This window comes from Setaria viridis, chromosome 3, assembly GCF_005286985.2.
Source record: "Setaria viridis chromosome 3, Setaria_viridis_v4.0, whole genome shotgun sequence".
NCBI classification, from domain to species: Eukaryota; Viridiplantae; Streptophyta; class Magnoliopsida; order Poales; family Poaceae; genus Setaria; species Setaria viridis.
Genome location: NC_048265.2, coordinates 19,916,468 through 19,943,056, shown reverse-complemented (window position 1 = coordinate 19,943,056; position 26,589 = coordinate 19,916,468). Strand labels below are relative to the sequence as shown.

At 45.8% G+C, this 26,589-nt stretch overlaps 3 protein-coding genes across 3 annotated transcripts; 2 read left to right on the top strand and 1 right to left on the bottom strand.

The window, feature by feature from the left end:
* Positions 1 to 269: 269 nt before the first annotated feature.
* LOC117850665 (cysteine proteinase inhibitor 3) lies at positions 270 to 3,028 on the top strand. The gene is made up of 4 exons (XM_034732525.2): positions 270 to 585; positions 1,090 to 1,321; positions 1,423 to 1,526; positions 2,733 to 3,028. Exons 1-3 carry the CDS (start codon positions 385 to 387, stop codon positions 1,524 to 1,526), a joined length of 537 nt encoding a protein of 178 aa, XP_034588416.1. The 5' UTR covers positions 270 to 384; the 3' UTR covers positions 2,733 to 3,028.
* A 2,107-nt stretch (positions 3,029 to 5,135) lies between these two features.
* On the top strand, positions 5,136 to 10,719 carry LOC117850673 (65-kDa microtubule-associated protein 5). Its single transcript, XM_034732532.2, has 11 exons — positions 5,136 to 5,412; positions 6,051 to 6,254; positions 6,355 to 6,609; positions 6,688 to 6,903; positions 7,717 to 7,872; positions 7,969 to 8,128; positions 8,848 to 8,999; positions 9,131 to 9,218; positions 9,793 to 9,866; positions 9,969 to 10,043; positions 10,303 to 10,719. Exons 1-11 carry the CDS (start codon positions 5,332 to 5,334, stop codon positions 10,555 to 10,557), a joined length of 1,716 nt encoding a protein of 571 aa, XP_034588423.1. The 5' UTR covers positions 5,136 to 5,331; the 3' UTR covers positions 10,558 to 10,719.
* A 3,119-nt stretch (positions 10,720 to 13,838) lies between these two features.
* LOC117847636 (WAT1-related protein At5g07050) lies at positions 13,839 to 16,011 on the bottom strand. Its single transcript, XM_034728878.2, has 6 exons — positions 15,607 to 16,011; positions 15,388 to 15,504; positions 14,988 to 15,240; positions 14,730 to 14,888; positions 14,458 to 14,609; positions 13,839 to 14,346 (listed from the first exon to the last, which is right to left on the bottom strand). Exons 1-6 carry the CDS (start codon positions 15,873 to 15,875, stop codon positions 14,091 to 14,093), a joined length of 1,206 nt encoding a protein of 401 aa, XP_034584769.1. The 5' UTR covers positions 15,876 to 16,011; the 3' UTR covers positions 13,839 to 14,090.
* Between the last annotated feature and the right edge of the window lie 10,578 nt (positions 16,012 to 26,589).

Here is a 26,589-nt window from a genome sequence, read left to right as displayed (position 1 = left end):
TGGCGCCGCCGGAGACGAGGGCAACAGCCCGGTCGCTTGACGGCTCATTCGCGGGCGACGCGCAACGCAGACACGCTTCGGCAGTTGGGCTCGGCCCATAGACCGGAAGAAGACAAGCTGGCCTCCGCGCGTCCGGCTCCTTGTCAGCACCCCGCCGCCCGATCCTGAAGCGCTGACGGCTCCGATCGGATCACGCGTCGCTGTCGCCCCCACGCCAACCTGCCCCCACCAGTCCCCCACCCGGCTCGCTTTCCCCACCTTCCCAAGCAAAAGCGAGAGCACGAGCACGAGCAGTCGAGGTCGGGCAGAGCAGCAGCCAAGCGCCACACGCCGACGCGAACCAACCAAGCTGCTGGTAGGTTAGCTAGCTCGGGATCGGAGGAGATGCTAGCTGCCACGATGACGCCTCGCCGCGCCTCCCTCTCCGCCGCCGTGCTCCTCTTGGCCTCCGCCGCTGCGGTCTCCGGGTTCCACCTCGGCGGGGACGAGAGCGGCCTCGTGCAGGGCGTGCTCGCCGCGCTCCGCGAGCGGGCCGAGGCCGAGGAAGCCGCGCGCTTCGCCGTCGCCCACCACAACAAGAACCAGGTTCGCCTCCCCGCGCTCTCCCCTCGTGTCGACACCCAATTTCCGTTGGTGTGAACTCTTATGTACGACGAGTGAATTGCATTGACTTACAAGGTGACATCACCCAATTAGGTCAATGAAACCCTCTCTCGAGAGAGGGGAAAAAGTTAGGTCCATGAATTCGCCAACGGGCTTCAATTGCACCGACTTGCAGGAGTTATTAAACTTGGTCCCAGTTGAGGACTAGAACCAAGTTTCGAGATCTAATAGTTTAATTCTCTAGTTCATTGAACTGTTTGTGGAAACATATGATGAGCCACATGTGCAGTGCCTAGCCATTTGGCCCTTGCTTCATAGTATTATTCAATGGAGAAATTGAACTTTGAGATTTTTCTCAATTAGTCTATTGGGACGTCACTCGAAAAGTTAGCAGTGTTTTCTCATATTAGTAAGATGATCACTCCATGGATGTACACCTCGTTTCTCCTGAGTTCTACATAATGTTCGGAGAATTTCCTTGTGCAGGGTTCTGCTTTGGAGTTTACAAGGGTGCTGAAATCGAAGCGGCAGGTCGTGACTGGGACTCTGCATGACCTGGTATTGGAGGCAGCTGATGCTGGAAAGAAGAGTCTGTACAGAGCAAAGGTTTGGGTGAAGCCATGGGAAGATTTCAAGTCAGTTGTCGAGTTTCGCCTTGTTGGAGACTCTGATGCCGAATCCGAGTCTTCCCTTGCTTCTGATGAAAGCTCCCGTCAAGGTATTGGGTCCTGGGTGTTTGGATAATTCGTTGATAGTTATCCGATGCAATCTACCAGGATATATATGTTGCTTGCTTATACATGGTTTTACATTTTTCAGCTATTGCCAAGGTCTCTCTTGAAGCTGACATCGTACAAGAAGAGGCTCGCCTGCACACCATTGAGAATGAAGGACTTTCCAGGGACTTCACATCGTCCTCTTAGGTGTGATTACATCTCCTTCCATCTTCCTGTGCTAGGAACTCTCTTGCTGTATTTAACCGACCTATGACCACATGTGTCAATTACGGTCTGTCAGTGCATCCTAATGACTATTACGGTGACATTGTTTTGCTCTTGCATGGGTCTCTGAATTAATTGTGTATTAGTGCTTCGATACATGATGCAAACTAAACAATGGCTTTATAGTTGGTTTTAGTACTGATGTGAGACATTACATTTTGGCATTTAGATTGTTAGTTTCCACTGGACGTTTACTGTTAGTTGAATACTGTTGTGATTTAGTTACCTTTTTCTTTGTGGACACCAAAAATGGCCTAGATTTTTTTTGTGTGTGTTATAATGGGCAGTCTTCACGTGACACTGGCTCTGGTGCTTTGATGGTTCATTAAGGCCTTGTGTGCTATCAGCGGACAACCTGCTGTTTACTGATGTTCTTAGCAAGAGCTTGTATGCCTAAGCAGTTCGAACTCTCGACAATACCCAAAGATGCATGTTAAGTTTTGCATGATGAAGTGACATAGGCATATATGATATATCTTGTTCCACTAGCTTTCATCTGCAACTTAGGAGTCTGGATCATAGCCATATCTCACTCTATATAATTTGCAATGTTTGCATACATTGTAATACCACGTTAAAAACAGCGACATAACTGGTTTTTCTTTTGTTGTTCCTTTTTATTTCGTTAGCTGAGGAATCCAAGTCATAATCAAATCGTTTTCAGGAGCCAGTTAATGTCTAATACTCCAATGAACAATAAATATGTATCCTTAGATGTAGCGTGCTTTGATTGCATAGCTTTCGTTTTGATCACCAACTGACCTCTGTATCTCTGTTCTGTTTATTTGAACTTTCTGATATGTTGATTATAACAGTTACAACCTGCATTAGCAGGTCACTGTTTTGTTTGATGTATTATTGGGTTGCTTTACAAAATATTCTAGGTGAAAGAAAATCATATACACTGTGTTTGGATTTCTTGTGCTATAATTTGTGCCACACAAATTGGCACGGCGAAAAAAAGCCATCTTTTACCGGTTTGCTTAGATATCTTTTTTGTTCCTGTTCCCACGTCCAGACTTCTCAATTATGGGTTCCTGCATTTTGCTTCTTGTTTTTGCCCCCTGTAATGCAGCATTCTTTTTGCACAATGTGACTGATAAGTTTTGATCCATCTCTCATTTTCAGACACACTCGGTGTGACTAGGATTCCAGGAGAGGATGGAAGGTGTGAAGGTAGTAACTGAAGTCTAAGGTATCTAGATATAAGTAGGCCGCTGTCAAGCTGAAATGCTTTGACTCGTTTACCGGAATATGTATATTTCGTTGGGCTTTGAACGTGGGAACATAGATCTGTATATTTCAGTATTTCACACTGTCCGTTTCCATGTCTGTACATAAGGGAGTTCTTCTGTCTGTTTACGGCAGTAGTACTTCAACTGCATAAATGTTAGTATGCAAAATCATCGTCTGGTTTACAACTACTCCCTCCATCCCAAATTCCTATTCATTTTTTTATACTTAGCGACATGTACCTCCCTCCATCCCAAATTCCTATTCATTTTTCTATACTTAGCGACATGTACCTAGATACATTATACGTCTAGATACATATCAAAGTTATGAATCTATAAAACCCAAAACAAAACAGTGAGAGATATGGGTACCTCATGGATCCTCACCGATTAGGATACTGGCTAGTCCTGACAAGTGGGTCCGCTCGACCAGAATGTGTGGGCCAAGGACTTGAATATACTTGGAGCACAAGTAAGGAGGCTAGGTGATTCAAATCGGTCCGGATATTGCGAGATACATATTGTAATTGTCTCAGATCACCTCCCATGTAACAACCGAGTAGATTAGGTTTAAACTGACTTGTAATCTTAGATCGTCAGCTTATATAAGGCGGCCAAGGGCGCCTCCCGAGGGCATCCCAACACATCTTAATTCTCAAGTAGTACAAACCATCAGAATACAGGACGTAAGGTATTACTCTACAGAAGCCTGAACTTGTCTAAACCCTCGTGTTCTCGTGATCACTTTCAAGTTTTTGGTCTCACGATCCTTTCTGCATACAAATCAACCACTTAGGCAACTCCTGGTGGACTGCCGAGCTACTAAATCCGACAAATAGTAATTTGGGATGAATGGAATTTTAATCTATTACAAGTAAATTCCAAAGTCCAAGATTTCTGCTTCAAAAATGGCCATTGCATAACTGTCTAGAACGTCGGATCAGGGACTAGCTCCACTGCTCCACAGCACCGCGCCGCTGCCGTCGTAGTCATCGTCACCTTGCCGATGGTATTGTCATCAGTTGCCTTGCAACCTTTCATTCACGAAGAGTCTACCTAAATGTCCATTAGCTTATCCCTTCATTTAAAAAACATAATATGAAATAACCTGAATACAAATAACAGGGTAATCTAGGAAGTGATAACCCAATAACACGGATAATCTAGCAAAAATGTATTGGATATTTCAGATATCTTGTGTTACAAAGTTTGGATGCTCATTTCCATTTCCATTATGTGGCCTTTCGATCCTCTCTTTCGTTGTCGACCTCGACTATCATGGTGTGTCTAATGGCAATCTTTACATCGTTTTCTACCGACTACTTAGGGACACCTCTTGCCTTAGGGACTAAACTTTAGTCCATTTTAGCCCCTAAACCTTCACCCCTGCTTATTTGGCTAAACTTTAACCTCTAAAGTTTAGTCCATAAGCCACCAAATGGTTGCTTATGGGGGCTAAAAAGGTACCATGGACACCCTCTACCCTCGTTGAATGCTTGTCTATTTGCCTCCCCCATTGCACGCATCCGCACGCCCCCGCATCCTCCTTCCTCCGCACACCCCCTGCGCCATCCCCGCCGCCGGCGCACCCGTCCCCGGCCACCGCCGTTGCTCCTGCCCCACCGCTGCCCCTCCTGCCCCACCGCCGTTGGTTCTCACCTGCCGCTCCCGCCCTACCGCCGCCCCCGGCCACCCGTCGCCGCTCCTTTCCCACCGTCGCCCCCGGCCACCCCGCGCGCCGCTCCTGCTGCCATGGATTTGGGCTCGAGCGTGTGCTATTCTTGCCTGCGTGGGGAGGCAAAGAAGGAAAAATGGAAGGGGTAGCAATGATTAGAGGCAATGTGGTCATTGTACAGGACATTAAATGTTGTTTAGTCCCTGGAACCAAACAGGGGACTAAACTTTAGTCCCTCAAAATAATTAAGTTTTAGTTTCTAAAATAAGCAAGGGCAATCAAACAGGCAGGGTACTAACTTTTACAACAGAATATTTTTTTCACACAATGTGGCTGTCGATAATAATGTGGATATTGTGAGTTTCAATCTTAATGTATGCCAGTCTAGTCTCTAAAAATTTATGTCGTTTTTGTGTTTTAAAATAAAAAATAGAATTACTTGTATCTTAAAATGGAGACCCCTGTGTTTCGAAATTGTTAACCATACGGCATAGGGCCTAGCCGTAGGCCCGTAGCCTAGAACCTCCCCACTACCGTTTGCAAGCAGCGGCCCAGCAAAACTGCCGACCGAGAACAGCGCGTCCGTTTTCAAACCTTTTCAAATCCCTCCCTCTCCTCGCCGGCTGGCTGGCAATAATACCGTTCCTTCCATCCTCTCCTCCCCCTCCTCCCCTCCGCCGCTCTTCTTCCTCGCTCCCCGCCCTTCCCCTTTCAAATCAAATCCCTCCCACGCTCCCCCTTCTCTATAAACCCTAGCCGAGGCGAGGGAGCGCGCACTCCACTCCCCCAGCCCGTCCCACCGCATCGCCGCTTCCTCATGGCGAACCCGCCGTCGCCGCCGCTCCCGCCGCAGCCGCCGAGGCGCGTCTCCTGCGGCTCCCTCCTCCAGGAACTGCAGGTTCGACCCCGCGACACGACGCTTCTTTCTCTTTGTGCGCGATTACTGTTGTTTGATCTGGGCGTACGGGTCCAGTTGATGGATCTCGGGTTTCGCGTTCGTAGCCGGCGATTGTGGCCTCGGTGGTTCTTGGTGGGTAAGGGATTCGGGGTTCGTAGGAAATGGGCGTTCTTTAGCGTTCAAGCGTGTCGATCTTGGTGATCGGGCTGCGAATTTTGCGCTTTCGTGGTTCCCGTTGTTGATGATTTCGTAAGGACGAGGTGGGATCGGCCGTGGATTTTGTGTTTCTTTCATGCTTCTTGGCGTAGTCCGGGGATTTGAGGGTGCGGCCGTTGCGTTTCATGGCGTTGAATTTTGCCATGATGGTTGGATCTTGGGACAATGTTGTCGCCCTCCGGAAATTCTCTGTTTCCTGGTTCTTTTGGTACAATTTCTGGCCTGGTTTGTCATTTGCCGTTCTGATCATGGTGATTCGTCGCTCCACCGTTGTCTCTTTTGCGTGCATCCTTGTTACCAAATCCACTGGGGAATGCGTTCACGTTATCTTTCTGTTTCTTTCTGCTTTTGCATCGGATGGGTCCCTCTCTACATCTGGTTCACCTTTGCATATGGTACTAAATGTCACGATTTTTAATCAGGAACTATGGGGAGAAATTGGTCAGGATGAAATGGAAAGAGATAAGATGATACTGCAGCTTGAGGAGGATTGTCTCAATGTTTACAGGAAGAAAGTGAATGAAACTAGGAAGCAGAAGGCTGACCTGCTTCAAGCGCTGTCCTTTGGCGAAGCTGATATAGATAAGATCCTTTCTGCTCTTGGAGAGCGCGAATCCTTTCCTAGGGTAAGTTTATCTGCCATCAATCATTTTCCGTGGTTTCTGTAGTTGTAGATGTAAGCATGCAATTTTCAAGCTGATATCAAGAAAATCTTTGTCTATTCAGTCAGAGAAGCTTGGGGGCACATTAACGGACCAACTTGCAAAGATAGAGCCAGTGCTGAAGGATTTGAGACAGAGGAGAGATGAGCGAGCGAATGAGTTCAGGGCCATTCAGTTGCAGATAGTTCGTCTACAAGCAGAAATTTCAGGAACCATTGATCATGGTGATATCACTGCTCCTGTGGTAGATGAGAATGATCTATCGTTAAAGAGATTGGGAGAATTGAAGGTGCAACTTAATGAACTTCAGACAGAAAAGGTTGTTTATCAGCTCTAAAACTCCATTTACCTGATTGCTTACGGTGTCATCCTTAAATTGACTGTTTCTAATTTTCAGAATCTCAGGCTTCAAAAGATTGACGTCCAGATCAACTGTATTAATGAAATGTGCAACATAATGTCTCTTGATCTTAAAAAGGCACTCTATGACGTTCATCCTAGTTATGCTGAGTTGGGAAGAAGCAAACCTGTGAGTATTAGTAACAGCACGCTCGAGAGGCTTGCAGGAAAAGTTCATGCATTAAATCATGAAAAGAAACAAAGACTTAGGAAGGTATGTATATCTATACAAGGTAGTTTATTTGTTGAAAAAGATATCAGCATATATACCACTGAAATGCATTGAACCTAGTGTCTTTTCCATTTCCCCCCGATTTCCAGCATACTAGGCAGTGAACATTTTTTTACGAATGAATTACTAGGCAGTGAATTTGACCTTTAAGAGATGAAATTTTCATACAAATCAAGTATCATGATGGTTTACTAAGTTTACTGTTTTGTGAGAATACCATGATATTTTCTTAACACTAAGTATGTAACATTATATCTTTCCTTCTCCCTGCATTCTAACACATAAGTTCTCTTTGACTTTTCAAGGTCACCAATGCATGATTTTAACCACTTCTTTAAATAAAATGTGCAAGTAAAATATTTGGAAACCTTTTAAGGTCCATTTCAAGGCAAATTTAACAGCACTATTTTAGTGTTTTCAATCTCTTAGGCCTCATCATATAAGAGGTCACAGCTTTCAATCCTTAACTCTCTGGGTCTCATGACAATCTATGCCTAGTGATTGAGGCCTCAGGGACTAATACATTTTGTCCAGAGTATGATTGAATTGCTTGTTCCTCACAGATCTGTAAAATACTTTGTATTGATTATCATTTTTTATCTTTCCTACTTTAATCCCATGTAGCTCGTAGCCCGTACCAAAAACACCTTGTGGTTCATGACTTCAGTAACCTATTGCTATGTTTCTCTGATTATCATCTTGTATGCACTTAAAATATTTGGGTACTATATTTCTTTTGTTCTATGTTTGCATTTTGTTCAATATACCAATTATTGAAATTCACTCTCTTTGCAGCTCCAAGATCTTGGCAGCACACTCATTGAGTTATGGAACCTCATGGACACACCAGTTGATGAACAAAGATGTTTTGACCATGTTACTTCTCTTATCAAAGTGTCACAAAATACAGTGATGCCCCATGGATGCCTTGCACATGACCTTATCGAGAAGGTTACCATTTATTGTCCTTTCCCTTTGACTTCTCCTTGATGCTAGTGCTTAAAATTATGCCAGTTCATATATATAATCATTTTATCTCTGATATAGGTTGAGATTGAAGTTAAGAGACTGACCCATCTGAAAGCCAGCAAAATGAAAGAGCTAGTCTTCAAGAAAATGACTGAGCTTGAAGAAATCTATAGAAGTGTTCACATGGAGATTGATAGTGACTCTGAGCGGCGGATCCTTAATGATCTCATTGATTCTGGTTCACTTCTTTCTTGTGCTTTCATACTGAAATGCTTCCCACTAAACTTAATATACACATATTTTATTTATTTAACTTTTCTTTCATTCAAAATTTTAATGCACCATGTGGTGTCTAGCTTAAATCTGGCTATCTTTCCCAACAAAAATCTGTTACTGGTTTCATGCATTTGTGTTAAGATTTGATGCTTGTCTTCTCAATCACCATTTTTTAAAAATTAACATGTAACTAATTATTTATCTTATTTATTATCGTCGCCTATATTTATTGTATTAGCTTATTTCCCTGTTTTAGGTCAATGGCTAATGTAAAATGCCACCAGGATTCTTCAATTGGAACATGTATACTGTAATTTCTAGTCTTTTCTAGAATAGGTGAATTGAAAACATTTATAGTCAATGAAAACATTAGCCCTTTTTTGTTCGCCATTGTCTAGTTCTTCCTTCGTATGTCGTGCTTGTGTCCTTGAGTACATTTTTGCTTTGCAAGTTGATGGTCCTTTCCAATTTAAGTCTACATTGTTTTGTTGTTGTTGTTACATGACTTTCTGATTGCCAGCTTACTGAACTGGAGAAACTTAATCTATGAGACCAAACCCATCCTAGATTGAAATGTTTGAATAAATATTGATAATATGATCTTGAGCTTTATTCCAGCATGTTTTCTTTCAGCCGTTTGATTGATAATAATTTATGAATATAAGAAACTTTGATCTGTAGGTAGAGCAGATCTATCAGAGTTGCTGGCAGGTATGGATGATCGAATTGCAGAAGCAAAAGAACATGCTCTAAGCAGAAAGGACATATTAGAAAAGGTGGAGAAATGGACATCAGCATCTGAAGAGGAGACTTGGCTTGATGAATATGAAAGGGTACCTGATTATTTTTTCTTCAAAGAGTTCATACACTAGATATCTTAAGTTGAAATATTACAGTGCTAAATCTTGCATATTGTCATGTAACAAGTAATAACAGTTATGTACAACCTTGATTTCCATTCCAGGATCAGAACCGCTACAATGCTGGTCGAGGAGCTCACATAAATCTCAAGCGTGCAGAGAAAGCTAGGGTATTGGTCAACAAAATTCCATGTAAGCTGTATACTTGTTTGTACTAAAAATTATTTATGTTGAGCTGTTGAGCACCCCATATTATATTATGTGTATATTATATCAGAAGGCTGTGGTACCCTTACTTTATTACCATTTCAGGTTGTGTGGGTAATAGATAAAGAACTTCTGTGATTATAGTCCTTGGATTGAAAATTTATAATAGAATCATATGCACGCCTATAAAATTGGAAAACACATTCAACAAAAGATTGTACCTTCTAGGTTACCTAAGTTTCTAATTTTATCTTGATCTTTTAGTTCAAGATCTTCTGGTTGACTTGTCTATTTGCCGCCTCCCTACTGTTTGCGCACAAAGAAAAAAAAAATCTAGTTCAGTCTTGTGATTTCTTTTGGAAAATGTGGTACATGCTCCTTCACGTCTTCTCCTATAAAGTCAAATTTGACAGTATAATTTGGCACTCGTTTATAACAGTGTCACTTCAATACCTTCCATGGTTTGCTTCTGTTGCCTCATTGCCAGCTAACTGTTTGGTCTGATATAAGTAGCCTGTAAAATGTCAATGTGAACTTTAAGTCTTATTTTATTCTACAGCGCTTATGGAGAATTTGACTGCTAAAATTAAAGTGTGGGAGAAGGAGAAGGGTATCCCATTTATGTTTAACAAGGCAAGTTCAATTAGTCAGTGTTCTTGTCAAATAAAAAGGCTTGTTTGTGTCGAACTGTGAACAACATTTTGCTTATTCAAGATCTTGTACATTCATTTACAGGTGAGGCTTTTGGATAGTTTAGAAGAGTACACCTCCACAAGACAACAAAAAGAAGAGGAAAAGCGCCGGTTAAGGGTTTGTTTTTTACTTTCCATACCTTCTATTCCACAAATTCTTAAACATTTCAAGCATATTGTGTTTTGTTTAACTTGTTAGTCTGTTTTCTTTTGATGCTTGTGATGAATGGTAATGTGGCATAATGATTTTAAATTTATGATTCAACTATTCTATGATCACTATACAACCATGTCACTCTATGTAACATTTATTGTTGTCCAATTCCTGCTGCGAATCTCAAGTCTTATGGGGTATTGAATGCTTCAACTATTTTCAGGAACAGAAGAAACTGCAGGAACAGTTTGGAACGAAGCCAAGCCCTATCCGTCCTCTTCCTGCAAGGAAGCCTCTTGGGCAGAGCTCTAACGTCAATATTGCTGTTGGAACTCCGACAAGCCGCCATGTTACTACACCGATGTCTCGGAAGGGAGGGCTGTCATCTGGAAAGGTGAAGGAAGCTACCAAGACAACTTTGGGACCAGCAAACTTTGTTGCCCTTCGGAAGGATTGCACAGAAAATTCTTCATTTTGAGTGTAATCACCACCTGTGTAGATTAGCTGCTTGCTAATGCCTTAAAAGTTGTTTGACCCCAGTATCTGACGCTCACTTTCAGACTTTAAGTTTCTGTCCTCGATAATACGATTCTCTCTCCTTCGAGCAAGTTGGAAATTCTGGTACTGTTTCGATGCATAATTGCTACGGGTGCATTCCTGCCTCGTTATACACATCCTCAGGTTTTGCAAGATTGTCCGTACTCCATGAGTGTTGTTGGTCTAATGGTCTGTACAGGAATACCGTGCAGGTCTACTTGGATTTTCTTCACTGTTTCGGAATATTTTCTACTCTATTCAGGACATATCAGTTAGTTGCCTCATTCATGAATACCTTGCCAGGTTTTAAACATTTTTGTGTTCATTTTAAACATTTTTTAAATTGAAAATATTTATCCGGGTTACAAGTTATAGCAGTCCACTATAACAATTTTTGCCTGACTTTGAAGCAAACTGGAGGCTTGCCAACATGAAAAAAAAAACATTTTTGATACCTTTGTGAGTCATGCCTGTGTTCCTTCATACTGATTCTAAAGCCCATGCTCTGTAGTCACTAGGTAGTAGTCATTAGCTCATTACCATTAGTGTCATGCAGGTGATCTCATTGAGCCACACTATATACAAGTGTTGCCTTCCTGGTCATTCCATTGATCCTGATCCCAAAGGCAGTTTTGGTGCTGCTTGTCCCCTCTCTCATGTTGCGTATCCAACAGGTAAAGTCAGTGAATCTCCAGCTAAAGAATTCAGTGACATCAGCCCCTCAGGATTTGATTCCAAAATAAGATTTATTTAGTCGATATTCCAGTCGAAGTTGCAAGTGTTCATCTAGTGAGAACCCTAATGAGATGCAACCTCGGATTAGAGAATAGTATTCCACACTAGGTACTAGCTCTGATGCAGATCGGGTTTGTCACTTTAGCTATCTTTGTGAATTGTGATATCCTTGTTGGATAACACAAATTATCTTTAGAATATTGCAAAGCATGTGCAATGATCTGGAGGGCTCAACTTGGTGCTGGAAGAAATTACTTCTTCCCTTGCAAAACGACGCGGCTGAACTGCAGCACTAGCTTTTGTGTAAAGATAACAACGATGTAAATTGTTCGTCAATTACGTAGCTGAAAGCACTTTACAAGAAAGTAATCTCAAATGCAGTGAAAGTTACTGAATCATTGAAGTGTTTTTATGGCAGACGATGTTACTTGGCAAGTTAAAAATCCTGTATCAGTTAAACATCACAGAATTCCATCGTGTCCTTGTTGGCAACAATTTTCTTTCAATTCCTGGTTGAATACATTCCTGGTCATCTACGAAACTGTTCTTTATTCTCGCTGGACTCTATAATGTATTAATAATCCATGGAACCAAAAGCTTGGCACTTCTAAAGCAGTGTTTAGGCACTTCGGCATATTGCCGGCTGCATGATGTGACATTGTGACAATTCCTGCTAATGCGCATGCGGCATCATTTCTAGTTCGGAACAGGGAACCTTAAGGAGATTGTCATACAGCTCTTATTATTAATGATTTCTCATCCTGTTTTTAGTACTCTGCTGAAGTTATCAGGTTGCAGAAAACACATGAGCTTTGGAGAATATAAGGCAAAATTATGAGAATATAGCCTGTGTGCAAACTCACTAGTCTTCTGTGTATGGTTTGCTTAATGGTTGCATTGCTTCTGTTTTTCTGTTACTCCCAAGATGTTGATAGATGCTTAGTGGAAGCACTTTGATTCCTCCACCCCACCCAACCCCACTGTCTGATCAGGAGATAAGTGGTGGACTGGACTCTGTACTCGTCTACTCTTGAATCAACTGAAGTAAAGCATCTTGCATACACAACTACACCTTTTACGCACTTTCCTTACGGAAATAAAGGACCAGTACATGCCAAGAAACAGAAAGATGTAGAATTGCAGAACCAAACGTATCTTAAACAGCTTACGAGGTAGAGCCGTACAGCGACGAGTCACCTTTGTTGTGTTGTCCTTCTGCGTTCATGATAACATTTGCTCCAGACAAGTACGAAATGTTTTTACGACTTGTCACGCAGCTCTTCGGCAGAAGATTGGTCTCAAATGGTGAATCGCAGATATGCCATGCTGCGTCATTGATAAGAACCAGGGAATGATGATACGCATCACTGTGCACAATGACATCGCGACGTGTTCCGAGCGGAGTAGCAAGTGATGCAGAATCCATTAACTTGCTGCTAAGTGGCCTGCTGCTTGTCAAGTATGATTGTGTGTATGGCTCATGCAGGGGCACATCTGCAAGTTGATATTCCCTGAACCAATTGAATGGAAGCCAGAGAGGGAACCTACGAGAGCTTATCGACTTCGCGTATCCATCGACAGATCCATGCCTAGGAGTTAAAATGAGAAGTTCTTTTCTTGGGCGGGGCATCAAATTCAGGTACTGTTCTTGTTCCTGGGCTTTATGCAACCAACTTGCCCACTGCACCGGTGCAGTTGTAGTGGAGGTGGGACCTCAGGTCTCTGGAATCCTTTTATATTTCAGTTAAAGAGATTCATGCTGGTTTGGGGCTCAGCACTGAATCTTTCAAGTGCTTGCTATGTAGGACTGCTTTCAGGGAATTATTCCCTCAACTCCCATCACTACTCAATGCTGATTCTTTGAGACTACATAATGGTGATTCGTTGAGGTTATCCTTGCTAATTAAGACAAGGTTCTTCATTATGTAAAAGAAAATTCAGACATGGTTCTTGGAATCACTACGCATCTCATGGATGTTGCCTAGTACACCAATAGGATATACACATGTTAGTGGAAGCATTTCTTTTCAAGATGCAACCGGAAACAATATTCTTGAATACTACCAATAAGTATGTGTCTATGTGCGAATCGCCGCATCAATATGCTACATAGTGAAACCACACATTGATCGTGTTTGCATATAAAAAATGTAAAGGATGTTGTGGAGATATAAACAATGCCGAAGCCTGAAAAGGATTTGCCTTTCAGAGTTCCAGGAATGCTGCTTGCCTATATCCAATCATATGATCTGTCTCAAAGACTAGTATAATTCTCTGTGCACTAGCTTGCAGTTACACCTTGCACACAAAAATTAGTAACCAAAACTAAAAAGTAATAAATCTACATGATCAAAGACTTCCCCTATTTTTCTAGACAGAAATAACGATGAAATGATCAAACACTTTGTTGAACTTTGGTTGGAAGCTGAGGCCTAATGCTGAGAATTTCATCATGGATTGAAGGTTTATATGGTAGTACAAGACATGTACGCAGGAAATGTTTTATCACTGGCAGCATCTGCTTATAGAAGGAGGGGTTACAAAACTCTCCCTCATGACATCCTCCTCAGCTTCCATCTTGAGACTACTTCACTAGTCACTACTACAATACTACCACCACCATCAGATCACCCCACACTACAACACCATGGGGGAGAACTCATAAAGGCAACAGCTAAAAGGGGTAAAATGACGCGAGAAGTGCTAATCGATTGATCGGCGCATTTTGGTTTTCGTATCTTAAGCCTCGTCCTTCCCCTGCACCCGGGCCTCCTCTACGGAGACCGTGACGGCGACCGCCGCCTTGGTGTTGGCCTGGGCCTTCTCCAGCTGCACCTCGTCCAGCTCCACGATGTCCACGATCCTCCCGTTGCCGTCGACGCCCTTGATCGCTACGGGGATCTCCATGGCCTCAGCCTCCTTCTCCAGGTTCTCCTTGTGCTTCCCCCACAGCACCGAGTACAGGCCGGCGACGATCAGCACGGACCCCAGGATCCTGGAAACCAGAAACGACATGAACGTCAGTTACTGCTTGTACTCTACGAGTGCATATGCATATATGGATGAGCTCTCGCTCATGGAGTCATGGCGGACGATCGGCACTTACCCTCCGAGGTAGATGTTCTCGGCGAGGATGAAGGAGCCCATGATGGCGACGATGATCATCATGAGCGGGCTGAAGGCCGAAGCGAAGACCGGGCCCCGGCTCTGGATCACCAGCCCTTGCACGTAGTAGGCAATGCTAGACGTCACTATGCCCTGCACGGTTACATACATCCGCAGATATTCTTTGTTCAGAGTCATGACATGTTTCTTTTCTTGTTGTGTGCTCCGGTGGTAGACGGCAGAGGGAGCAGAGCAAGGTTTTGGTATACTGACAGCGTAGGCGGCGGCGAGGAGGTTCATGTCGAAGCCGATCCTCCAGACGGAGGTCTCGCGCTCCATGACGAAGGTGACGACGATGGCCTGCAGGGTACCCACGAAGCAGATGAGGGTGGTCAGCGACAGCGGCGCGTCGTACCTCTTGAGCGTCGCGGCCTGCATGCAGCAGTTTGACCAAATTAAATAAATATACTATGTCAGTAGTAAAATCTCGGAGCTCCAATGTCTAGGGAGCCAATGGGCAATGGAGCCGACCTGGAGGACGAAGAGGGAGGCCCATGCGAGGGTGGCGATGATGAGGAAGATGGAGCCCGTGAGCCAGTCCTTGTCGGCGGCGGCCGCGGCGGCGGCGCCCGGCTGCGGGCCGTGGAGGTGGATGTGCCTGGTCCAGACCATCTCGACGACGCGGCCCTTGTAGAGCGTCATGAGCATGGCGCCGGCTACCGTCACGAGCGTGCCCACAACCTTGGCCACGCACCTCGCCTTCTTCAGGTTCACCTTCTCCATCCTGATCAATGTTCATCATTCAGTTTTTCGATTAATTAGGTTCTTGTTTGGCAATAATGCCACAATCGTGCTGTGTTTGTAGCTTCGTTGTTGTTCGATCGTGTTGATTCTTGGTCGTCCTTGTGTGAAAATTATATAATATATGTACCTGAAGAGCACGGCCATGATGAAGGTCATGGCGGGGAGCATGTTGCTCATGGCGCAGGAGAAGGTCGGCGAGGTGAACTTGAGCCCCGCGTAGTAGAAGTTTTGGTCGATCACCGGCCTGCACGCCACGATTGAGTTCATGGTCAGTCACGGCGCCACAACCAGAGCAGAGAAACAGAGTGAGCCCTGCCCCTGCGCTGCAGCTAGTAGCTATACCCACCCGAGCAGCGCGAGGACGAAGATCTGGAGGAAGACCCATGGCGTCATCCTGGGCCGGACCTTGCGCTCGAGCACGAGCGCGAAGGGCGCGATGGAGAGCGTGGCGAAGGCGTGGCGGTAGACGACGAGCACGTAGTGGCTCATGCCGTGGTTGAGCGACACCTTGGTGATGACGTTCATGCCGGCGTAACCGAACTGCAGCGACACCATCGCCATGTACGGCTTGCACCGCTGCATCAGCGACTCGCCGCCGTCCCTAGCCACCGCCATTGCTGCCGGATTCAGAGCGCGGCTCGCGTAGCTGGGCTGGCGCGCGGTAATCTTAGCAGCAAGCTCCGCGGCCGGAGATGAGTGGTGTCTCTGCTCTGCTCACTCTCTCTCTCTCTCCCTCTCCCTCTCTCGTTCGTTGCCTGAGGAAGTAGTGGCGAGCGCGCGGCGGCTATTTATAGGCGCTCGGCTCGATCGGCGGCAACTGCGTGGTGCGGTGCCGCGCTGGCTGGTTGGCTGCTGGTGGGGGCCAGCGCTGACGTCGCGCCGGCCGGCGGCATCTGGCTGCATGGATGCTCCCGCTGCTGGTGCAAAGGCAAAAGGCACAGTGCCTGGCACTGTTCAGGAACCGGGCAAGGCCGCAAGTGTGGCTTCTGATGCGATTGCTCGTGTGTCATCCGGTGTTTTTCTAGCTAACTGCAAGCGCCTAATCACACTCACTGACTCACGGTCACAGCACGACCGTCGACAGAGCCAAACCGGACGTAGATGAGCATAGATGGATGGATAAAGACGGGGAGCACGCCGGCGTGGCGGCGAATAGGAGAGCACACGGCTATCGGGACTCCGGAGTGGAGGGCGACGAGGAGCGGACGACCCCCTATGCTACCGGTCATCCGGTGCGCCGTGACGCCCGCGGGCGAGCGCGGCCCACACCCTACCACCGCGAGTCTCGGGCCTCTCTGCTCGCGTGTCGACGCGGCGTTGGCTGCATGAGGCCGTGACGCCGCGATCCCCCACGCCTACTTGTCAACGCCCGCGCTTGCCCAGCTCGCGAGAGGTGCGACGCGGCATCTGCCAAGCTGAAGTGCACCGCCTGACTGGTGGCAGTTGGATTCCTGCGATGCCGATCGAAACCTTCCCGAGCAGGGGTTCTCGATCATGGCGATGCTTCATGCTTTCAGCTCTCCCAGGTGCGCGGATCGTGGGCCAAGAAGTTGTACCCGTGAGCCTCACAGATCCCCGCCGGGAAATTCCTCAGCAACATAGCATTGTGCATTCGTTCGTGCTACGTTTATTCCAGGGTCACTTCCGGGGGAATCGACGACGCCGTAGCGGAGCCTGCTCCCCATCACCCGATTCCTCAGATGGTCCGTCGCATTGAGCCAAATAACCTCCTAGTTATGGATTTCATCTTAGGAACTTATAACCTCCTAGTTAAAACTTTTGAATCTCAGGCTTAATGAGCCAAATAATAATTCGGTTGCAAATTTGGATTTGCACCTAGCGATTTAAAAACCTCACCCCCCCTAGTAGCACTAACCCGCAACAACACTTGCATTGAGGCTTGTTTGGAGAAATTCCTTTTCTCCCATGTGGATTAAAGTAGAAAATAAACTTTTTTCACTTTAAAAGGGACTAGAGGCCAGAATAGCCCAGGTGCATCGTAGGACATTAGGGTTTGGTTGCCTACACCTGGGTTCTCCTCCCCTTCTGATACATATAAATTAGAGGAGATTATCATGTTTCCAAACAAGACCTTAGTGGTGACTATTATAGCAAAGATAGATAGCGGCTAGGGCGGCATATATACAGGGGTAGATCCAACGTGGGGGTTGGAGCCCCCTACCTCCATTTTTCAGCTATGGATGAGGAAGAGGAACAAAAGGAGGAGAAAGATGAAGAAAAAGCGAGGAGTACGAAAGAAGAAGAGCAAAATAAGCCCCCCTATTCTCATACCCTGGATCCGCCCCAGCATATATATGTTGCAGCTGTGTGGTAGTTTGCATCCTGGGCTGGGACAATTCGCTCATGCATGCTAGCTAGTATCCGTTCATGACATAAGCTATATATCCTAGCTTTTAGGTTGGCCCTTGATCTACCCCGAGAGGCACGGTTACTTTACCAAAGTTTTTGGAGGGCAACTGGCACTATCAAATTGTCCTTGAAAACATTGGCACTCGAGCATGATTAGGCGCGGCTGAGAAAGAGAAGGACAAGGCATCGCGGGCTATGTAGTAGCGGCAGTACGACTGTATCTACAAAACCTTTGCTCCAATGACACAGTTGCCGACATTGTCGAGGACAAAGGCTTGGGCTTGGCAAGTCGATCTCTTTGGTGATAGAAAAGGGACTAATGTTTGTGTTTTGCTTGACATTGTCAGATCTTTGTTTCATTAGGAACATAACATTTTGAAACAAAGTACACTTTTTTTTTAAAAAAAAGTGAGTTACTAGTATAGGAGTCTTATATCTTTCCGGCTTACATCTTATGTTGAGGTAGATTGTGATAATATAGTTTGTAGAGCCATATTTAGATGTTGTGACAATCTGCGAGGACCATGGATAATAACAAAGCATGCATAACTCTAATTTGATTTTCACAACAGATTTTCAGAACATTTTGACACAATCTTACGTTACTAATTGGATGTTCCTCTTGATACCTTCACATTAATTAATCCTCACGAGACTCATTAGAAATAGATATAAATTCTTGAAATTCTCACAGTAATAGAAACACCTAGCTATCAGTTTGGTAATTTCTAACCATCATTGACAATAATAAACATTGGATCTAATTTGCACCTAAATTACCTACTACTTTGCCATAGTGAAAATAAACTAAAGTAACTCATAAATCTGCATATAAATTGCTCACCTCTACTGCATTATCCATCTATCATTACCCTTTACTGCATCTAAATTGCTCATATGAACCATTATTGAAAATAAACTATAATAACCCCTAGAAAAGTCAAAACAATCTATAATTTGTGATGGAGGGAGAGTATGATCCTAAATTATTTGCTCCCAAAACTATTAATATATAAAAAACTAACTCAAAGTATAAATTAATAAATGTTGGGTGCCAACATACATTCATGAGCTGTAAGTATATATTTTTATAGTTTATCAATCAAGAGAAAATTCCTAGAGTTACAAACACTAAAAATGCATTCAAAATTATATTAATACCCCCTGACAATAAATTATGTTAGTTGATACTTCAATTAAATGTATACATGTTGGTTGTGACATTATAACATATCTATTTTAATAATTTAATTGTAAGTTCTCATTTTTTATAACAAAAGTGTACTACTGCACTCATAGTTCTTTGATACAGAAAAATTAACATTTTGAGCACTGGGTTGGAACTTCTTTTTATGCATTGTATTAACTATAAGAGTGCAGTCTAGGACCTAGAATCGCAATCAGTCAGACCTAAGTATATTAGGACATGAACACGATCTATAATATGATACTTTGTTATTTTATTTTGAATAGAAAGGCTATATATCATGAACACATTTTTCATAATGAATCTTGTAATATCGGTTTTATGTTGTCAATATGACTTTTGAAACAGTTTGAATTTTCCAATAAGGAAGAAATGAAAAGGCTAGGCCGAAGGATGAGATGTCATTTCGGATTATTTTTTTAGTTACTGATGATCAAATTAAAGACAAAAGTGTGTTATATTACTTATATAGTAAATTTAAAATTGAAATCAGAGCTGGTAACTATACCATCAGTAGGGGAAAAAACCAACTAGCTTAATAGGGGAAAAGAAAGACCATGTGCATGTTTGCTAGGCTTTTTTTCCCGCATGATCAGATAGTCAGATTCCTGACGTGCAAAAAAGATATGCCAGTATGTACTCAGTTCACGCGCTTCCACGAAACATGTTCCGTTACGGCGGATACTCCTGCCGCTGATGATTCGATCCAAAGCAGGGAGGCGGCAATTATTCCTGGAAACCCATTGGTGCCCTCCAAGTGGATGGCAGCATGGCATGAATCTACACGAACCGCAGCACAGGACAGGAGCCCAGGACCCCGGAACAACCGCATCGGCATGCGTCGGCGTCATCCCCAGCACAGGGTTCCATGCCAGAGCCCGTGCCGCGTCTTTTTTTTAATATAGGAGAGCTGTATATCCTTGTACTAAGAAGATGAAATGTAGTTACAAGTTACAGCACGGGCCACCCAGGCACATGCACACAGTTTTAAACGCACTTGATACTTATACGGCTAATTATTACAACCCAAGAACAGATCCTATGCAGCTGGACCGGACCACCTAGCAGACCTAGTGTCCTTTCTACCGGCCATCCCAGAGCAGTCGTATGCTTGACTCTGGTCTGAACCCACAGTTGGCCTTCCTTGACGATGATGTCCACCAGTTGACTCTCGTTGATGCTAGGTCGGCTATCAAAAGTCCTAGCGTTCCTCTCCTTCTAGATGGTCCAGGTGATCAACATGACGACCGAGTCCATGCCCTTATGCTTCAGGTTGTTGAGCCCATGCCTTAGCTGCAACTACCAGTCAAGCATAGACCACTTGGTTAGGAATTGGATTGTCGCTCCCATCAGCATTAGGATGGCATGCCAGACCTGCCTTGTGTAGCCCCGATTTCTTGCCGCCGCTAGCCGTGATCGACAACAAGTAAGCAAAGCTCGCGAACTGAGTTCTGAGCATTTCATTGATTAAGAAAGGTGAGATTACAGATAGTTTAGTTTCCTGAATGCAGACGATGGAAGCATTACAACGATTCACGACCTCGTGAAGATTGTCGCGGCGACTTCGCGCATTCAACCCGCGAGCGTTCCACACCAAGACATTATAGTTTTGCTGATCCATGGAACCAGACTAACCAGGTGAGCCGCTCGGCTATCAGCAAATGCTGATTGCACCTCCTGTCTGAACGGCCGTGGCCATCAGGTCACCATCGGGGAGGATCTGAGCCGCAGGGAAGATGTCACATATCGCTGTGAAGTAGGTAGCGTCCAAGGGTCCCCGGAACACCGACGCGAGTTGAGGGTGAGGCTGCCCCGGCAGCGATCCGTCCGCCTGGCAGAGACCCAACTTCTGCATGATGAGGATTTCCCCCTTCTTGGAGGCGCGCACGGTGGAGTTTAGTGGTTGTTTAGCCAACCGTCCGCTGCACCGCAGTTTCATGGCCGGCATCGATGGGGTCACCGTCGTGTTTCTGCTTCCCCTGGATGGCAACGAGGCCAGCAGCACCTGGCTCACACTGGCAAGGAAGTTTGCAGTGGTTTTCTTGGCTTCCTCCAAGCTGAAGTTGGGCTGCAATCTGGCCTGTTTCCTTTTCCTCGCTCTGTTTGTTGGGCCTCCTTGGAGCCTTTGGGCCTTGTGGGGGTGCCATGGCCAGCCCATCCAAGATTTGTCTCAGCTCGGGCTCAACTGTTGGCCCATGACCTGACTCGGCTCCATGTGAGCTGATCGCCGGATCCTCAACCGGGTCAAAGTTGAGCGCAATGGGCGTTGCCAGGGTGGCTCGGTCCGAGGACGGAGCCACAGCGCTGCGTAGCCGGTGTCTGTAGGTCTTGCACATGGTCGGTGGCATCTCCAATGATGGCTCGCCCATGCCCTGTGTTGGTGGCCGCATCAACTTTGGGGAGGGAGCCCCAAATTAGAATAGCATGGGATTAGTAGTGGCCGCCACGTGTCCTCCTCTGGTGTGACACTGCACCTCAAAGGCCACCAGCTCCGAAAAGGGGGCCTCGGGTGCTCCTCCTCGATTGTCTTCTTCCGCTTCTGGAAAGCTCTTTTTGTCTGTGGGGCGGTTCGTAGCTGCTCCCTGATAGGGCAATGTGGTGGCACGCAATAGCTAGCCAGGTTGGGCCTACGGCTCAAACGACAGCACTAGTGCAATCCTGTCAGCTTTTGCAGCAGGCACGGTTGACCCAGTCAACCTATCTTCCTCCTCACCAACTGTATCCTCCAAGTCCGGTGACAACTCCGCCACCCCAACCAACTCTGGTAAAATTGCAGGCGACGAGGTGCCTAGCACTTCCGTCGTGGAGGAAATTGGGACAGGTGATGATGTTGCAGCGGCGCTTGGTGTGGTGCCGTCTTACTCTCCACCGGTGACCGCGCCGCCGAGCCCCTAGCCCTGGGGCGCCTCGGACCCGTCGGGGAGACTAGGGGAGCAGTGGAAGCTCTGCAACCTGGGACCCCTATCGCCCCAAGATTCACTGTATCCCCAGTCCATGTTTCCGTTGTGGCTGGAGTCCCTATCGCTTAACGATGGTGAGGGGCTGAGCGACGGTGATCTTGAACGCGGGTCGAAGTCAGTGATGCACCAGAGATGAATCAGAACCTCGTACTTGAGAACCTTCTTCTATTGCCAGTAGGGGGTGCACATTGGCGAAGATGCGCTGCATATCTGGATTGCTGTAGATGACAGACAACTCGTGTTTGGTGATGAATGCTGTCTTCTTCTTGGGAATCCTATTTGGATTGTCCATCCATGCAGTGAGCGATAGACTAGACATGTCTGAACTATTCTCCGATGATGGATCCAAGCTCTCGATCCAACAAGACTACGCCAGGATCTTCCTCGCAGCCCGCCAGCCCCAAGCATGCGTCAGGATCCCCTCAACCTCCAAGGACACCTGGTGGTGCAAGACATCAGACTCAGCCCGTACGAGCCTAGTCCAAGGTCGGAAAAAGAAGTGTACGGCCCCCACCAGCATGCTCCCTCCGCGCATGGCGCTGTCCCTGGTGCGCTGTGACGCGAAGATGACCAAAAAGCTCTCTAGGGCGAAGCGCCGCACCACGAAGTTGTCATCACGGGTTTCAGGGAGGTCTTGAAAGGTGCGATGTATGGCCTCGACGGAGATGGGCTAATGTCCACCGGGCGTTGCTGCCAAGAGGGCAAAGCGCAACTTCTCCTCCTCGGCATCCATCTTAGCCGACCGCGAGAGGTAGCAGGCCTCATGGTCCAGACGGAGCAGAGGATGTCCTGTAGGCAAGTCGTCGTCAAGATCCAAACTTTCCAGGTCCCTGGACCTTGATGACTCCGGTAGGTCCTGAGGTGGCGGCGGCAGAGGTGGTAGGGGAGCCCTCCTCGGCCGCCACTGTCATGTCCCTCCACGCGGACGCTCGGTGTGCTCGCCGGCTAGCTAGCACCGTGTCGCCGTGGCAGGCGGCGGCGGCGGCTACTACTACTACTAGCGCTGCCCGATGCGTACTGGACCTGGGTGGCGGACATTGCCCTCAGAGCGGCGCGCGACCGGTGGTGGGTCGGCGTGGGATCACGAGCGGCACGGACAGTAGGTGTCGACGGGGAGTCGGAATGCTGCGAACGGACCAGACGGCGTGCCCCAGTGTCGTCGGAGGAGGCAGAGCTTGCCTGAAACACCTGGTAGGGAGCTTGCAGCTAGCCATCATGTGCGTGAAGGACAGACAGTTGAGGCAGCAGCCAGCGAACGCTGCTGGGATATGCGACGCTGAGAGAGGAGGAGCCTGCTGACACTGCGCGCGGCGTTGACGGAGCCACCATGCAGACCGATGGCTCCGCACCTCCGTGAAGGCACCAGTGTCCCGAGGTGGTGGGCTTGGCTCCCGCTAAGGCTGGACGACAATAGAACGCCGGCGGTGGCTGGCGGCGGAGTTGCCGGTGGGGTTTTCTAGGCATAGGGGAAGGCCATGAATCAACCGCGTCTGGCCGTAGTGTTGTTGTTGGTGGCAGCCAGAGTGAGCGTCGTCCCGCGGCCAAGCCGGTCGTGGACCGAGCCGGCGGCATACGCGGTGGAGGGCCTGGTGTAGGGTGTCACCGAGGTTGAAGAGGTAGCGGCCGAGGTAGGACGGTCACCCTTGCCGACACCGGTCGTAGCAGGATGTCGCGGTAGGAGGGAGAGCCATTGCCGCTGTCTTCGTCCTCCTCATCGTCGGACAGGGGAGAATCGTCCCGCCATCGGAGTTGCTTCCCCCTGTTGCCGAAGTTCTCACTAGGGTAAAACGGCACCGCATCCGAAGAAAGCGGGGTAGGCGAAGATGGGTCTCGGATGGAGAAGGAAGAGGGGAGGGTGGACACCGGTGCCGGAATGGTGGACGACGGAGGGCTAGGGTGGGCGTCGGAGCCGGGGTGGCGGCCGACGAGGGGTGGTTGAGAGGACCATAGGAAGGGAAAGGGGAAGGGGGTAGGGAGGGAGCCCATGCCATGTCACTTGCCACTGCAGCGTCTCAGCAGCTGTCCAAGATACTAGGAGCTCGATGTAAACACAGATAGGATCCTGATCCTCCTGAACATGATATGTTCAATAATTTGAGGTCAGAGACGAGATGGTTTGCTTGCCACTATGCGAATGGTTCATTTCTTTGGCGTATCGGCTCGAGATCGAAGACGAGATGATGCTATGGACGTCTGGTGCTATTTCGTCCCCAGTACTCTGTTGACTACAGAGTGCTGGGGATGGAGAAGTCAAAAGGCAGGCGCGTAGTTTCTTCATCTGGTGAACCCATGCACTTGGTTAGTTGGAGCCTTAGAGGGCTGATTACTTGTGCTCGAATCTATTTGCTGGCCTGCGTTCTAACGTAGTAGTTGATCCGAGACTGACCGCATATATTCAGTAGCAACATGCACATGCCACGATCTAGCTTGGAGGCCAAAGTGAATTGTTGAAGAACAAGTCATGGAGCAGTGAAAACTTATACTAACATCTAAAGTTTCATTGGAAAACTAATCGTCTTTCCAAAAAATCAGTAGGAACTACTCAGTAGGTTTCGTAAGTGCTTTACTTGTTTGATCCGTATGGTTCTGACTTCTAAACACCAGTGTTACTATGAACCCGACAAAAACATGGTTATCCTTCGAAAGTCTTTTCTTGGAAAGACTCCTTTTGACCGACCCAGATGAGATGAGCTACTAATAGTTACTCCTATGTGTCATTATTGATGATCTGGACGTGCCTTTGGTGCACACACAATGGTTGATCAGGTTCCAAAGTAAAACCCTTTTTCTGTCAACTACAATCTGCCGCTTTAAGAAGCGTTGACAGTTACATTAGAACTGTTAGTAAATAATGCAAAAATAAGATTGAACACGAGACACGATTTTTACGTGGAAAACCCTTGCGGGAAAAATCACGGGCGCTAATCCGCGATCTTCACTATAATAAGAGAGTTACAATGCAGGGAATACAATGAGTCGCCTTGCTCTTCCTGTGCGGCTTACAAGATGTATATATAGGGTGAACTGACTGCAGTAAAATATGGAAACAAATCCGCTAATCACATAACCCGAACCGTGGGCACTCCAGGTGTCCCCACAAGACACACGTTAGAAATTCGGATCATATCCAACAAACTCCACCTTGAGACGAATTCCATCTTGTAGCAAATGAAGTATCATCAATGAACTCACTTCAATATAAATAATCACCGACGCCAAAAGTTGCTAGGATTTAAACTTTAACACCAACCAAGCTTGAGCATAGCTCAAACTTAGCTGTAGGAACAGGCTTAGTCATCATATCAACGGGATTGTCACAAGTATTTATCTGATAGCTGTTGGAACAGGCTTAGAAGTACCACACAGATATCTGAAAATCCACTAAACTGCATTCCAATGCTCTCTGCCAGGATTAGCCATGTATCTACTGACAACACTTAATGCATGAGATAAATCAGGATGAGAACAGACCATGGCATACATAAGTGAACCAACTCGACTAGAATATGAAACTCTAGACATGTACCCAATATCATCATGTGAAGTTGGACATAAAGTTGAGGATAATTTGAAATGTGCAGCTAACGAAGTACTCACTGGTTTTGCATCATGCATATTAAAACGACGAAGAACCTTTTCAATATAACCTCGTTGACTGAGGTATAACATACTAGATTTTCTATCTCTGATAATTTCCATACCAAGAATTTTCTTAGCTGCATCTAAATCCTTCATCTGAAATTCTAAATTTAATTGTGCTTTCAACTTAGCTATTTCTGATTCATCTTTTGCAGCAATCAACATATCATCAACATAAAGAAGAAAATAAACAGCCGGACCATTAACTGTCTTCAAATAGACACAACTATCATAATCAGGCTGCTTTAAACCATGAGAGAGCATACATGAGTCAAATTTTTTATACCATTGCTTAGGAGATTGTTTCAAGCCATAAAGAGATTTTTTAATCTACAAACAAGGTTTTCTTTTCCAGTAATAACAAAACTTTCAAGTTGGTCCATATAAATGTCCTCTTCTAACTCCCCATGTAAGAATGAAGTTTTAACATCTAACTGCTCAAACTCATAATCATGCATAGCAACAATACTCAACAAAGTACGAATGGAACTATGCTTCACAACTGGGGAAAAGACATCATTAAAATCAATACCTGGAATCTAGCTATAGCCTTTAGCAACCAACCTTGCTTTATACCTTGCTGGCTCACTTGAAGAAATAGCTTCCTTTCTTTTGAAAATCCATTTGAAACGAACAGGTTTTTTTTTTATCCTTGGGCAATTTTACTAAATCCCAAGTACCATTCTTTTCAAGCGAATCCATCTCATCTTGCATAGCGGTCATCCAATTGTTGCCATAAGCAGAAGTAATAGCCTCAGAATAATTAGAAGGTTCAGCACCTTCAATCTCTTCTGTAATATTGCATTCTTCAATCAACCTTTTAGTTGGCTTAGGTGCCCTTTTGGCCCTATCAGTAGCAATAGGTTGTTGTGGAGGCTACACAATTGGAGAAGAATGCTCAACAATAGGTGAATCATTAACAATTTGTGAATTATCAACAATAGGTGCACTAGTAGATAGGTTGTCAGATAACATAGCAGATTCATTAAAAATAACATTGCTGCTAATCGCAACCTTTCAAGTTTGTGAATTTCACAACTTATAACCTTTAACACCAAGTTGATAACTAAGAAAGATGCACTTAAAAGCTCTAGGCTATAATTTACCATTATCAACATGAGTATAAGTAGTATAACTAAAAACTCTCAAATAC